The 13,324-nt window shown below is 39.0% G+C and overlaps 1 protein-coding gene across 1 annotated transcript; it reads right to left on the bottom strand.

Annotated features, from left to right (window-relative positions):
- Positions 1–1,795: 1,795 nt before the first annotated feature.
- On the bottom strand, positions 1,796–10,743 carry LOC145499921 (synaptotagmin-6-like). Its single transcript, XM_081479436.1, has 6 exons — positions 9,778–10,743; positions 9,353–9,447; positions 7,243–7,477; positions 6,146–6,575; positions 4,279–4,399; positions 1,796–3,896 (listed from the first exon to the last, which is right to left on the bottom strand). Exons 2-6 carry the CDS (start codon positions 9,435–9,437, stop codon positions 3,586–3,588), a joined length of 1,182 nt encoding a protein of 393 aa, XP_081335562.1. The 5' UTR covers positions 9,438–9,447; positions 9,778–10,743; the 3' UTR covers positions 1,796–3,585.
- Between the last annotated feature and the right edge of the window lie 2,581 nt (positions 10,744–13,324).

The raw sequence follows: 13,324 nt of genomic DNA, 5'->3' as shown, positions 1-13,324 counted from the left end.
TGAAGACAATATTTACAATCCCTATACTACAGAGAGCTGTTGTTTAAAAAACAAATCAAAAGAAAGAGAAGTCAATTTCGGATCTCCTAGTTATGGCTCGCCCTGAGCGTGTGGCATTTGGCCTCTCATTGGTATCTTCCTCATCTAAATTGATGAATGCAAGAATGACATCACTTGAGTCATCTTCTCCCCTAGAGTCAATGGCATCACTGTCATACTCATCATTGTCACTTTCATCCGTTTCACTGCTGTCAGCACTTACCCTGTTGTCATTTTGTGTCAATGTCCTGGCATTTCTCACATTCACATTTCTCACATTTCTCACATTTCAAACATTCCTATGTTTCTTGCAGCTATCTGATCGAGCTTGTGTTTCTCTTGCTCGATGTATAGGTTTATTCCTCCTTTTTCTTTCCTCCTCTTTTGCAAACCTTGTCTTTAAAATGGGGTTGATGCTATACGTTGAGTGCGTATTTTTGTTTTAAGCTCCTTGACGTTAGTTGAGTGCTGCTATGTCTTGCACGATGTAGAACGGGGCACGTCCATAATAATCATGAAAGAGGCTCATTCCAAAATGCGCAATAATGGCGAAAGCGACGAGTCGTTTAAGAAAAGGTTTACAGCTGAACGATCCAGGCAGTTTGACATCTTACAAGCAAAAGAAGCAATCTTTCTAAGTGCGGATGGCTGTTCAGAAAGGGCGAGTGAGTTTTCCATGCCAGGGTACCAGTTGAAGCCCAGTGATGGAAGAAAACTGAACTTCTCCATCAAAGAACACAGAGCAATGGTGGAAAAGTTGAATGCCACGATTCCACACTCTTTCAGTCCAATGGGCTTGCTTTAAAGCAGGGCGAAGAATTTGCCCACAGTTTTAATGTAAAACAGATCAAATTTATAGAAGCTAAGTTGACGAAGGTCACGCAGGACATGGAAGCACTAGAAAATAAGAAGAGCAATTATAACAGCATATTCAAGGGCATACTCAAACAGTACATCAACAAAAGGAGAAGGAAAAAAGAAAACCGCAGAAAGTCAAATGAAAGAAAGAGGAAGCGGACTGAAAACAACGTCCAACGAGTTTATGGAATCTGTGTTGGAAACCCGCTAGGAAATGATCTTCCACAATGCCTTGTGTACCCTCCTAGAACGGCCGTCCCGGAAGAGTGTATTGAAGTTGAGCATGTTGCCACGTCGTTATTTAGAAGAGATGGGCCATACATCGCACAGCTCTTGGAAGGGAATTATTTCACCAATGCTGCAAGAAGCAGAATCACCACCAACCTTGAGCAGGAAGTCAGAGATTATGTTTACACCTTCATGTACCCTGAAGAGTACACTCTGACGGAAAGCATTGCTGCTTCTTGCAGCATTGGTGAAAGAGACTCCCATAGCAGCACAAGCGGCGACGAAGAACTCGACGACAGCGAAGATGAAGATGACTGCCAGTGAAAGTTGCATTCGAAAATAACAGTGTTAAATACTTCTTTTCAGTAGCTACAAATGCTTTTTGTCGCCAAACGTTTTTTTAAAGCAAATGGAAAGTTTATAATAAATTTGTATCCTGCCTTCTATGTTTATTCTATAGCAATTTTTTTGATATTCAAACATCATGCCATTTTAAAGTTTTACTAAAATATTTCACGTGACCCCCCCTTTTTCCCTTATTTTTTTGGGATGGCCCCCCCTCGAAAGCCATTTTTTTCGCATGGCCCCCCCCCCCAAATCCCACCAGCCCCCCCTACCTTATAAAAAATGAACGGTCCCTTATTTGATCTTAAAGGAGCTCAGTCACGGTATTTTGAGTTATTTTGGCCACATACAAAACTACCTTTAAATGGTAGGAAACCTGAAAATAACAGTTTAATAAGATCGAAAAACACCAAAGAGAATGATAAACCATAAAGGAACAAGGATGGTTAAGGATGGAGAAGTTAGACACGGATTACAAACGACGAATTTGAAAAATTGAGGCTAAACTTTTCAATATGCGCAAACCGTGACTGAGCTCCTTTACTATCCCATATCCCTAAAATAAGTCCCCCAAATATCCCGATTCCCGTTAATTGTTTTACCCAAATATCCCGTATCCCGAACATACGGCCATAGTAGGAAAAAAAGCTTCAAATAGTTTGTCATTTAGGAGGCCCCGTCCAGACTACGCCGGAAAAATTGAAAACGCAATTTTATTTGGCCTACCGTCCAACTAATCCGTCACGAAAACGGAGCCAATTCCGGCGAAAACGTTCTTCGAACTGGAGGAATTTGAAAACGCCGGCTTAGCGTTTGAGTGTGGACAGAAAAAATGTTGAAAACGGCGGAGCAGTTTCGAGAACGATGTGATTTCCCTGCACGAGTTTTCCCCAAACACAAATGCAAAGTGACCGGTGATTGTTGCGTTCTTAAATTTCTCTGGCGTAGTGTGGACGGAAAAGATTTGATGCAGTTTCAGACTGAAAACACCGTTTTCAAATATCTCCGGCGCCGTGTGGTCGACGGAGCTTAAAAGTGAAGACAACTCCTGTAATCTTGTTTTCTTTTCATGCCATTGTGACTCCCTCATCTACATAGCGTGTTTTTCAACAGAGCAGAACACTATTATATCAAATGAATATTTAAGAGTTTTCTATAAATATAAAGCTAACATTGTGCAGTAGACTGGCTTGTTGTAGGCCGCAGTGCTGTCTTATAAGACCTTATAACTGTTAGGGGAAATACTACCTAACGCCGAGTTTGTTTGTTTGGTATTTGCGGTATTCAGTTTTCTAAACGTTTTGTAGCTTCACCTCTGTCATATAACTATCAAAAATCAGTAATTGAATATAAAAATGGTAAAAATAACACATTGTTATTTTTTGAAATGATGTACATTAAATATCATTAAATATACTAACATTTCGTTAAAACATAGTAACCGCTATTAACTGATGAATTATCTACAGTAGTTACATCCCATTAATGGGAAGATGGATCCTTCTTGTAGCCTCTTGTCGTTAAAAAGGACTGATTTAATTCTCTATGCTGTTTCATATTTCACATCTTGTGGGTACTTTCGTCATCGTGGTTTTAGTTCGAGACTCGAGGTCCTCTGTTTTGAAACAGACCAACAATATCAACAACACCTTTGTGCACTATATTTGATAAATGTTTTGTTGTTGTTGCTTTTTTTGTTTTACTTATATCGACTCATATATGTTAAAACGACGCTGCCCTGATGCTGCGTGAGCAAGGCTTTTGCAACCAGTTTGAGTCAAGCCTTTGACAAGTTTGTAATATGGAAAATTGCGAAGGCGACTTTCTGTCTAGTGCTGTTATTTCGTGTGTTCAAGTTAAAAATACCGAAGTCGAGTTATTTTTAGTCTCAATAGCACTCCGCCAGTAGCTTGATTAGTATGGCGGTTAGCCTGAATAACACTCTGTTTAACTTGATCCTTGATTAGCACTCCAGTTAACCTGATTAGCTCTCATGTTAGCTTCAATAGCACTCCGGTATGCTTAGGTTTACCTTTAGGGTTGGGGTTAGCTTTCATATTGAGGCAAGCGTGGCATTAGATTCGAAACTCAATGTCATTATCGTCTGTTACCACCTCATATAAGCGTGTGCCACTGTGCTACAGCACTTCGAGGCGAAGAAATCATATCGTTCCAGTGAGCGAGCCCTTGACCGGTAGAATACATGTATGGTCCAACAACTGCTCGACCAATCAGTTTTTTTGATCCTCCGAGCCTCGGTACCGTGTACACAGACAACATGAAACTGACACGATCGAGGCACGTGGGAAGAATGGTGAAGACAAACGCTTCGTTGTACACCGGAAATGCAGTCTTCTTGTTGATAACTGTTTTTCGCTTTTTTAAGGTTTTTCCTCCCATTATCATGGACACTTTGACATATGGATCTGAAAGAATGCATTTGTTTACATAAATTATTTTTTTTGAGGGGTGGGGGGGAGGGGGTAGAAGTATTGGATCAAACACGAAAGACCGTGTTTGACCACATTTCCAAACACTGAGAAGAGACGAACACTGACGAACGTCGAACGAGGTGCTTTAAAATGTGGTCAAACACTGTCTTGAGTGTTTGATATATATTCTCAATAAAACTAAGGGGAAAATGGAAAATTAAAATCGTAAAAGTCTAAGCTAATTAAGATCAGATATCCAAACACCAGCACGGTCATGATTTCCATTGCTTAAACTTGATGAATTATTAATGAGTTTTAGAAAAAAAGAGCAAAACAAATGTAGTCTCTTTTCCAGGCTCCAAGCGGGGCCACTGACCTAAATCTGTTCCGTCTCCATTTAACTTCAAATCTTTAGCCTTGAGAACAGCTACTGTAAGTCTGCATGCAGTAGGAAGGAACTGAAGGGAAAACAGCAATTCTCCCTTGTCCACGCCACTCTGTTAAGGGAAACAAAATTGAAGATGAAACGTTACGCGGTCGATTAGAACTGTTATTATATGGTTAGCTCCCTTGAGCGGGCAAGATGAACCAAATCCTACGCTATGATTAGCTACCCGAGCGGGCAAGATGGCGCCAGCCCGCTCGGGATTACCCGCTGTGTCCCGCAACAAAATAGTGTTCTATCTCCATGAATCCTTTATTGACCAAGCTTGTTCTGTCAAGATGGCTGGATATTGGTTTCGTTCTTTTTTTTTTTTGCTTGCTTATGACCTCTTCCGTCTCAGACTCTCGGTCCATAAAAACTCAAAACAGAACTTGAATCGAAAACGAATCCAGCCATCTTGACCTCACACTTAGTCAATAACCCATATTTCAGCTTTCATATTAACTGTAAATGGCTAATCATCAAAGGACAGTTCAAAACTGAGAAAGATGTAACATTCATGATATGGTGTCACGACTGTGGCGCAAAGAAGGCAGTCCCTCGGAACTCGAACCCAGGAAGCCGAACGGGCGATTTCTCATTTCACTACCGAGCTTAAAAACTTGAGAGTCAAACTAGCTTCCAGGCCCTTTCAGGACAGCCATGGCCGGACGAAGACGATAACACTTAAGGTGGTATGGTACCCTCAATATGGACCAAAAAGTTTGTTTAAATATGGTAAAGAAAGATCAATTGTGTGCTATTGCACTCAAGAAGAGAAATTAAATTTCTAGAGTTTTACTCAAAATGGTTGCTATGGAAACCAGCCACAGCCATTTGAAGTAGTGTTTTATAGTATTGACGCCAACACTTCCTGCTCTTTTACAAAACAAGAATTGACTGTCAAATAAGCATATCATGTAAGTTTCTGTTTTGTTCTGTGATATGAACCTAAGTTTTGACAGTTAACTCTTATTTTCAGTGCTTTTCACAGCTTTATTTGGAAATAACCTTATTTTTTACCACACCCAGTGGACAAATCATCTCATGTCACGTGACAGACCTTAAAATGTTACGATTTTTTGGGTTTATATCATCACGACACTATTGGTCTTTGATGAGCCCAAGTTTCAGAAATTCTACTTAAAGACCTTGCAAAGTAGAAATGTTGGCGCGAAGTCAGTCGGTACAAAAGTAAACTTTTGAGAAAAATGCACTTTAAGTTTCTTACACGAAGTATTAAGCATTTAACGAGCCACAAATAGTGGGGGGTGGGGTGCTGATTCGATCTCGGGGGAGGGGGTGCAATGGTTGTTCTATTTTGTAAAAAGTTACCGCAGTTGTGGGAAATATTCCTTGTCATAAGGGAAATGAATGAGCCTCTGATGGCAATTTGAGGCAAAGCTTTTCACAAATAATTATACCAATCGAGTTGTGCATGTCTTAAAAGTTTTTTCTAAATAGTTTCGTTCATATAAGTTAAAAATAATCTATATTTTTGGTCTCGTTCTTATAGTAAACAGTCGTTGCTACGGCCGTTGCCACGTGAAAAAACTTATACCACTGTGTACTTTCCTTAAATTTCACACTCATCTGGAAGGAAATTCGGCAAGATCGTTTCAAAATGTTTTTGACAAGTCCTCAAGGGTCTTAAGTCTTGTATTTCCAAGAAATTGAATTTTTCATGACCATCGCCATATTTTAGGGTACCATACCACCTTAAGTATAAAGTACCGATACACTTGGCACGGATTCAGCTACCGAAAGCGGCATCTAAATCAGATGATATTTTATGGGTACATTTCATGACAGAACCAACCTTGAAATCTTCGCTCTTGATATCGACCCAGATCTCTCCCGTCCCTTGTGGCAACGTCGACACATTTACCCCTTTAAGAGGATACGTCACGTGACCAATGACCTGTTGGCGGGAAAATCGGTCGAATTCGCACACAGTGAATTCCAGTGTTCTGTTAGGTAAGTCGTCGGGTGGAACCATGAATATAAAATCTTCAAAGAACTGAGGATTTGAAGTTCTACGCAGCACTCGGGACTGAACTTTGCGTCTCTTGTCCGGTAGAAGAAATATTTTTACGTACGGCGTCACGGTGACATTTTCACCAATTGGGCTTAGGCGCGTGGCTCGAATGAGGCACACCATTAGTTCTTCATTGAATTTGTCGTAACGTAATGAAAAGCAGAGTCTAGCTGAGCCTGTGAAGGGTGACCCTGCTTCCTTCTCCTCTTCTCTAAAAAGAAAAAAAAAACAATGCATGATTTTGACATGTTTTATGCATCTTATTTTAGCGATTTTCATTATATTCTGACAAGCTTCTCTTGCTGAAATTGTGTTAAAATTCTTTGCCAGTCAAATATTTCAACTTCTCCTCAGCACACTGGAATTAAACGGCTAAACATTCATAAAGCCACGTGCATAACGCCTTCTGAGAGAAACAAGAGTGAGCAAGGGTGAGTCTTAATATTTGGATGCTAACTCTAACCTAACCTAATCCTCTGCTTGACCTAAATTAACCCTAAAATACTAATCTAAGCCTACAACACTGAAACGTTTGCTAACCCTAAATTCTAAATCCCCACCCCACACCCATTAATAGGCGATTTGCATCATGGCGTCATTTGAATACAACTACCAGAATTCTTCACTTTTTCTGTTTCTTATACTAATTAGGGCAATTGCTATTTTAACCCAACTGGGAATTCAAAATTTACATGATAAAGAAAAAACGAAAGGAATTCTGGTAGTTGTAGTCAAATGACGACAAAGTGCAAATCTGCCATTGGTCTTTGTGTATTGTGAAGCCAGTCTCGACACCAGAGTCTTCGATCCTACTAGTCAGCGGGGCTCCCCCTTGCTGCCGCTGATCAGTATTACCGAAGATTCTGTATTCATAATACCTATAGATCTCAGGATTCAGATATTCCTCCAGTCCTTCTTGCTCTTGCTGTGGATATCTCGTCTGCGTGGTAATCGCGAATGCCTCCAGTTTTGGTGGCGGGAGTTTGAATGACACCCGAGGCACCGTTCTTTCTGGCTTTTTTTCCCGTTTACACCTGCCACGCGCGTGATACACGAGGAGAAGAACAACCACGCCAAAGAGTATTCCGCCAACTACAGCCACGAGAATAAACACTGCAAAAAAAGAGAACTGTCATTTGATGTTTTAAATTTCTACAATCTTGACCAGAATTCTTTGAAACAAGATTTATCCCACACAGTGTTTTCAGAAAGCTTAAAGACCAAAGAATATGAAAACATATTTTTCGACCCAAGAACTGTATTGTAACCTGACACCATAGTTAATAGAGGGGACTGACTATTACGCCCGCCAAACATCAACGGAGCAAACAAAGATGTCAAGATTTATGTCGGAAGGTCCACCACCGTACACAATCTTTTGTTTTGCACTCATACACTATGCATGAATTACATAACCAAAACGTTTCTATTGGTTAGTTCCTCAGTGCGGAGTAAACAACTATTGTGTTTTGTGCACGCTCAAGGCCAGAAAACCGAACAAAAGCATACAACAAAGAACTTTGATGGGTTTCACAACCATTCCCCTCTATTAACTATGCTGACACCGGCTGATTAAATCTGCCAGCTGCTGTGGAATGCCAGGGCTTACTTGAGAAAAGATAACTCCTACAAGAACTGATCAAAATGAATCTTTTTTTTATAACTTACTGTTTTAAGCAGAGAGATTTTTGAAAAGTTTAAAACACATGAAATGGTGACCAGTTAAATCTGATACAGAAAATCCAGCAAACGTTTCAATGCATAACTTCGAGAAAATGCACTGGATGGAAAAGTTCCGTGCATAAAACACAAAACTTAATCAGAACAACAAATCACGAAAATTTCAGCCCAATTGGACAAATCCTTCTCAAAACATCTTTTCTCAAAGGCAAAAAGAACTCGTTTTGAGAAAACCAGGTTTGAACTTACAGTAACAGAAATTCTCAAAATAAAACTTCAATACCGTAAGATTCAAATTCCGAAAAAAACAAAACTTCGAATTTTTTAACAGAATTTTAGGTTAACCCCCTCCTTAACATCGAGGAGGTCTGGAATCCAGTATGTTACCATGGTAACAAAATTGTTAAGCTCATATTATGGACCGCGTCTAATAGAATTTTAACTCAAATAATCAAACCATTCTGATTCAAATTGTCTGAGATATTTTTTTTTGATCATATTTGATCAAACTTTGGACGAGTTTATGACGTCATCAAAGGCTATTATTTTAAAAACTTGAATATCTCTGCAACAAAAAAAAAGGTAACTGAAAATAGTAAAGAGCAGTTTTCTTCTCGTACAACTTCCCTGTTCATGTTGTAAAATGGTTTAGATAGGCAGAAACGAATTTCGTCATAGTTGCAATTTAAAAGTTTTCCTAATGAATTTACAAGTGGAAGGCTAAACGTATGTAAAATTCAGACTATGAACTTTTTTCCGCTGTCTCGCTAAGTTCGCAGCGAGTGTCTGATGCGTGGAAAGCTCGGGGGGTGAAAGGCTACTATCGGCTGGTGTGCAGTCAGAACTACAATGAATATAGCACTAAGCTGGCTCTCTCAATACAAGAAAAAGTTTCTTTACAGAGAACTTCCATATTGTAGCACAATTGTTACAGCACTGTAATACATGAGCACTCGAACAGGCTGATTAGCTTGAAAACGTGACCTATAATACATTTCATTCCATATTAATACTCATTTGCATTTTCACCAGCGTTAACTGTTCTCATTTCCTAATCGTTTCCTGTCGATTGTTAAACATTTCAGGCTTTCCTGTGATCTAGGGTGGTCTTTGAGCCTTTTTTAAATTTGGGCTAAAAGTAAATGACCTTGGACATTTAAACTATCACTCCAGTCGTTGTTTCGAAAGCGATTCAAATTTAGTGCGTCCGCAACAAAATCCTTATTTCGTACGAAAACACAAAATAACCCGGTTGCTGAAATTACGCAGGAGAAAAGTTATTAATATTTCACAGTATTAGATTTGTACCCCATTCCAGATGCTCCGTGCTCTTTTTAGAATCTCTTAATGTGGCTGTGAAACTGGCTGTTGTTGTGACGTTATTGAATCTCATACCCTTGTATCTGAAAAGAACAGAAAGAAATACAATAAATAAAATCCCGATGATGGTCTGTTCAAGTTTAATGTGACTAGAATCCTTCCCGAGTACGCATGAAAACGAATCGATTTGTGCTAATTCATGCATGTTATTATGCATTGAATCGTTCCTAAAGGGTTTGTGGTCGGTTAGGAAAAGAACACTTTAACCTGGGACTTATTTGTTCAGTGTTCGAGAAGGAGAAGTAAACTGGATGTTTTCAGTCCCCTAAATTACTAGGAAATTTCGATAAGGTCTACTAAAAAGCGAAGCAAAGAGCGAGAGAGGAATTCTGTGATATCTGCTTCTAACTTACCGCGTGGAAATTCTTCAGCCTTATCTAGGATTAAAAATCGTCCAGAAATCGTCTTTGCTGATCATCCGTCCCATTCTAACGCACTGTGCATCGTTTCTTTAACAAATGCCATCGTAACAAAAGTCACCACGCGAGAGAAAAGTTTTCTAAACTACAATTAAAATTGATTTAGTCGCCTTCGTAAAATTTCCATTCCAACCTCCTCGCCACTTGAAATCAACTGAGGCCTATTTCCGAATTACCTAAAGAATGTGCGTCACCGATGTTTTTGCACCAGAACTAATATAGCTTCAGCGGTCCTATATCTTTTAGTTTAAGCAGAGTAAAATGAACCGTGTATTTTAGGATTCATAATGTTCAAAGCGATAGTATGCTTCGATGGTGTGTGGTTTTTGGGCGCGCGCGGTGGAGGTTTGAAAAGACCGGCTTCTTCCTCTGTTCTTCCGTCTATAAGGAAGTTATTGCTTGTGCGAAAAATTCAAGTTATGCGATCGGGTTTTCAGTTCAAATAACGTTTGAGATTTCGTTTTGAACCCCAAATATTGTTTACAATGGGTCTTAATCGTCAAATTGGACTGAAATAACTACAGGGAAAACTCTTTTAGGGATGATCACTAAATGCCTGTAATTCAGTCTTTTTTTTTTTTATTCAGCTAAGATTAAAACGAAACAAAAGTGACGAGTTTTGCCCCCATTTGCGTTCTCCCGCCCACCAGCAAAATTGCGAAATGTATAAGATTATTTCACGAGGAAATGACCTGTGCAACTATAACAGCATCTTTTTTTCTCTTTCTCTCTCTTTTTTTTCGCGGAATGTTGTGGTAATGTATATTTATTCGCTTTTGGTCACGCGAGCATGGAGAACACGTCACTTTTTGAAGTCGAGTGTATTTTCTCTCCTTGATTCACAACATTAATTACGTCTGTGCCGTGGTTTTAGCTCTCTTAAACTAATTATAGGTTGAACGTAATTCTTAGAAGCCAATTAAAAAGCCCCTTATTAAAAAGAACTCTTTAAACGTTTCAGTGAATAAGTAATTAACGTTCCTTAACAGCAGTATAAAAGTTTAAATGTGTCTGAAAAGCTTAATTGTCATGCGAACTTGGTAGATATAAAGCAAGAGCTTTGAGGTTGTTTTTGTAAATGCTAAATCCTTTTTACTTGGATATTGTCTAGCACTTCAGGTACATGGAATGAACCACTGAAGTCCGCGTGTCTCTAATAATTCTAATTCTGTTTCCGTAATTAATTATTGAAAAAATTATGCCTCAACTCGCCAGAATTTTTTCACAAATTGCTGCCGTTTAGCCATATGGTGATTATCGCGCCTAGAAGTCGCGTATAAAATAAAACCGTGGAGGTGAATATTAAATCACCACGCATTATAAATGTTGGCTCTCAGAATTTGTTTCAGTGGAATATTTCCGCTTAAGTGATATTAGAGATTCGTAGCAAAAAGGGACTTTTATATATTGATAATGATCTTGTTTGATGAATAAGTACTAGCACACGAAGGGGTGCTCCAAGGAAGCAAACATTTCAAGTTCTTCGACTTTTGATTTCTGATTTGAGTTGTAGAGAAATTGTTACCATTTTTTCCTTTCTGTTTTGTTTTCTAACTTGTAGCGACAAATGAGGTTCACAGATAAGGAACCATATTGATTCTAAACTTTGTTCTTGTCCGTGTGGATTTCCTAGGGAACATTGTACAGGATGTAATGGTTTTTCCAACGCTTAAACATTTAATTTAATACCTGATTAGAGCTGTGACGACGATCGAGAAGAATCTAACTTACAACTCAAAATTGAATATGGTTTGAAACGTCCCTGTTCCAGACACTTTGACGCAACGCCTAGACTTGCCACATGTTGACCTTTCATTCAGAAAGTCTCAGCAATGCCGTATGTTAACCCCTATCTCTTTTTTCCCAGAATATTGTGAGGTTGAATTTTTAAATTAGGAACTTCATTTATAAGCCATTATTTGTTAGCTTTCATCACGAAAGAATCATGTGAGGTCTCCCGGCTCCGACAGATTGTCATTCCATGCTCTCTTAACAAAATCGTCATGATTCTTTAATAGAGCACTCGTCCCACCTTCAAAAACTTACACGTCATCCTAAGAGATTTGAACGTCAAATTACATCGAAAAATGTATAAAAAAAAAAAAGTTGTTTAAACCTAAAGCCCAAATCTCAGTGGCAAGGAGTGTGGAGTTAAACTGCTTTATTACTTGTTACAAGGCATTCATGCTTAGAATCAGTCAGTGGAAGTATTAAATGTATTAAAAGGGGTTAAAATTTCTCTTCCGTGACAAGGAAGAAAGTTACGTTGAAGATGAATAAAGATCGTTTCAGTTTGAAGGGTCCTATAGTGACATCAAAGCTTTCATTCAAAACATCATCATCTTAAGAGAGATTAATGTACTGTTAGACCGGGTGACATTGCAGATCTGAAATCTACGAGAAATTTCTCCATAATATAACAGCCTTTTCGTATTGTATTCAGCACATTACAGTAGAAGTAATATTCGCACATAAACAGAAAAGAACCCTCTCATTTTCTTCTCCTTAAACCATTTTAGCACGCGTTTTCAAAAGCTAGCAGAAAGATGGTTTGGCGATCTTTTTTTCTCCAAACTAAAGCAAAATTCTCTTGTGTGTCTTTTCACTCGAGCTTTATCAGCATAACGAGCTCGCGAAAAATAACAAAATTTGAAGCATCTCTTCGAATTGCCTCGCTTCTAAGGTGAGCTTTAATTTTATGCAAATATTGTCACTGGCTTCTGACTGACCACATTCTTCTGTAGTTAATGGCTGTGAAAAACTCAAAGGTAAGGTAAGGTAAGGTAAGGTAAGGTAAGGTAAGGTAAGACTAACAATTGTAAAGCACTACAGTAAAAGATCAAAGTAATATTTAGAAGGTCCTCTGCTTATTAATGTCATTTCTAGCTGGGGTGGGCTCGTATTTTGGGCAGCGTCCACACTAGACCGGAGAAATGTGAAAATGCAGTTTTATTTGTGCGATTAGGCCTAACGTCCACACTAATTTATCACGAAAACGGAGCAGTTTTCGAAAACGTTCTTCAAAGCGGGGGAATTTGAAAACGCCGGCTTTTCGTTTTCGTGTGCACGGAAAACATTTTGAAAACGAATCTTTTGACGTCACGTTAGTCACGTGATTTCCCTGACCGAGTTTTCCTCAAACGCAAATCCAAAATGACCCGTGATTGTTACGTTTTTAAATTCCTCGGGCGTAGACGGTGTGGACGGAAAACATTTGATGCGTTTTCAGACTAACATTTTTCCGGTATAGTGTGACTAAGAAAGTGTCTGGTTTTCATTCCCTCTCTGTCGATCAGCAGGATCCAGGGTCACGCAAGCTCTCATAATCTGGCAAGAGCCGGATACTTACTTGGCTTGCTTCCCTTGAACAATAAGTAATGCAGTTGGACTCCACTATTTCAAACTCTCACGGGAAAAGAAACATAATTCGGAATAGCCGAGGCAGTATTAAATACGAAAATAACAGTAAATAGTTAATGGC

The sequence above is a fragment of the Orbicella franksi genome, chromosome 10, assembly GCF_964199315.1.
Source record: "Orbicella franksi chromosome 10, jaOrbFran1.1, whole genome shotgun sequence".
Lineage (NCBI taxonomy): Eukaryota > Metazoa > Cnidaria > Anthozoa > Scleractinia > Merulinidae > Orbicella > Orbicella franksi.
Note: the sequence above shows the minus strand (reverse complement) of the source record. Positions and strands in the feature narration are given on the sequence as shown.

Bases quoted from the DNA above. Each gene is read 5' to 3' on its own strand.
- LOC145499921 (XM_081479436.1), bottom strand. From the start codon at position 9,437: ATGAGATTCAATAACGTCACAACAACAGCCAGTTTCACAGCCACATTA. The intron at 7,478-9,352 runs GTACAAATCTAA...CTTTTTTTGCAG, and splicing joins CACGGAGCATCTGGAATGGG to TGTTTATTCTCGTGGCTGTA. The intron at 4,400-6,145 runs GTTGGTTCTGTC...TTCCCTTAACAG, and splicing joins TCAAGAGCGAAGATTTCAAG to AGTGGCGTGGACAAGGGAGA.